General features: G+C 43.4%; 1 protein-coding gene across 1 annotated transcript in view; it reads right to left on the bottom strand.

The window, feature by feature from the left end:
* The window catches only part of ptprua (protein tyrosine phosphatase receptor type Ua), a 222,329-nt gene that overhangs the window by 8,031 nt on the left and 211,798 nt on the right, over positions 1–2,500 (bottom strand). Inside the window, exon 28 of the mRNA XM_062528958.1 lies at positions 202–327. Within this exon, the coding sequence (XP_062384942.1) occupies positions 202–327 (126 nt within the window). The remainder of the gene's footprint in view (positions 1–201; positions 328–2,500) is intronic.

Here is a 2,500-nt window from a genome sequence, read left to right on the forward strand (position 1 = left end):
ATCACAAAGCAAGAGCAAGGGAAATTATACCCACACACACACACACACACGTGCGTTGGCCACTTACCTGTGTGATGATCACACACTCTCTCTCACACACACACACACACACACACACACAGGCGTGCATGTGCGTTGGCTACTTACCTGTGTGATGATCACTCACACTCACACACACGCACAAAAACGTTGATGACTTACCCTCGTGATGTTCTTGACACGGAACAGGCGGATGATGACGTCTTCGTCAGCCGTGCGAGAAAGGAGCTCGACTGTCATTGGTCCAAAGTGTTGCATGCCTGACTCTGGCCAATACTGCAGGCAGGGCTAAAGAGGAGAGAGACAGGGAGAAGAAAGACAAAAAGAAAGAAAGAAAGAAAATGGTGGACAGAGTGAGAAATAAAAAAAACAGAAGGAAAGACAGAGGGGAGGGAGGGATAAAAAAACTCTTCAGTTTGAAAACTTTAAAAGTTGAGCACTGTGGGGAAGCCTGTTTTAATCAGCATGGCCAATGGCATTAAAGTGAACTGAATCCAGTTGTGGCCTCATTCCACCCTATCAGAGACATGTTCTCTTTTACTTATCAGGCCCTGAATTAGCTTCTGCTAAATTAGCTTTCCTCTCGTCCGACACGCAATCAATTAATTACAAAAAGGCTTCAGCCCTGACTGGTCACTCCGGCTCACTACTGTAAAGAGATGACCAGAGGCAGGCATGAAAAAGGGTGGGGTGAAGAATGTGAGTGTGTGTGACTGGGTGGGACATGAATGATTGAATGATTGAATGATTGAATGATTGAATGATTGAATGAATGATTGAATGAATGAATGAAAAAGAGTAGGAGGATGTGTATGTGAATGACGGTGATAAAGACTTGAGGACTATGAGGGATAGCGGCAGGACAGTGAGATTGCACGCTTGAGTGAAGACACGATGAAAGACAGGAATGATGGGACATGAGGATGAGGAGAAGGACTGAGAGACTGACTCCAGTACAGCAGAGGGGACATGAGGAGGAGGAGAAGGACTGATAGACTGACTCCAGTACAGCAGCCTACTGTAAATAGAGCCTTAAAGGGATAGTTTGGGTTTTAAGACACAAAGTTATATGGGTTCCCTGTCAGCAACGTTGTGCATCAGCACTGACTTACCCCCCGACAGCGTCCTGTGAGCTGAGATCCAGCCGGTTTTTGATCGTTTTTGATGCTGAAGAAAGTAGTTGCTGGGGTCACGAAAGTAAAGTGTTTTTCTTCTCAAAACCATATGCGTTCAAAAGAGTGATATATTTGCACCACAAAAACGTTGTCCAGGAAAAATTCAAACCTCGTTATCACTTGGCACTATTTTTCTCGATTCCTATCACTGCGCGCTACTGACAGCTGGACAACGTTTTTGTGGTGCAAATATATCACTCTTTTGAACGCATATGGTTTTGAGAAGAAAAACACTTTACTTTCGTGACCCCAGCAACTTGCCGGACTACTTTCTTCAGCATCAAAAACGATCAAAAACCGGCTGGATTTCGGCTCACAGGACGCTGTCGGGGGGTAAGTCAGTGCTGATGCACAACGTTGCTGACAGGGAACCCATATAACTTTGTGTCTTAAAACCCGAACTATCCCTTTAAGGATAGTTCATGCCACACTTTTCAGACAAAATATCTGCACAAAATCACACTGATAATTAAATACATTTGTTCTTACATTAGTCTACTCTGTACACACTGAGGACAAAATCTGTTACGAAGAAAAACAAATTTGAGATTGTAAGGTTTTTGTCCTTTTCTTTGTTAAGACTAATGGACTAATAAGTGTCTACATCATTTCATGGAAACATTTTGTCTGAAAAATCGTGCTTGGCGTGAAAGGGCCTTTAGGATGGATAGTCAGGAAGGTAGATGTGCGTTGGGGGGAAGGTGAGTGAACGGAGGTGGTGAATAAATGAGATAATGTGCATGAGTGATTGAGTGATGAATGCATGAATGAATTAATAAATTATTTTTTGTATGAATGAATGAATGAATGAATGAACGACACAGAAAGGAGGTTAGCGAAATATTGAGGTAATCTGAGTGAATGAATGAATGCAAGTGAGAAAGTGAATGGCAGAGAGAGAGAGAGAGAGGGAGAGAGAGAGAGAAATGAAGAAAAATTGTGGCAAATGCGATAATGCCCTGTCAGTCTGATGGAAGGGTATTAACAGTATGACATGAGGCAGAAGGATAGATAAATATTTATACACACACACACATACACACAGAGGCAGCGAGTGTGTGTGTGTGTGTGTGTGTGTGTGTGCATGTGAGAGAGAGAGAAAGAGAGAGAGAAACACACACACACACAGAGGGAGAGATAAATATTCATACACACATACACATACTTTCACTCTCTCTCTCTCTCTCTCACACACACACACACACACACACACACACACACGGAGGGACAGAGAGTGCACAGGCGGGAGAGAGAGACACACACAGACAGGCAGGCAGCTCAGATGA

The sequence above is a fragment of the Sardina pilchardus genome, chromosome 24, assembly GCF_963854185.1.
Source record: "Sardina pilchardus chromosome 24, fSarPil1.1, whole genome shotgun sequence".
Lineage (NCBI taxonomy): Eukaryota > Metazoa > Chordata > Actinopteri > Clupeiformes > Clupeidae > Sardina > Sardina pilchardus.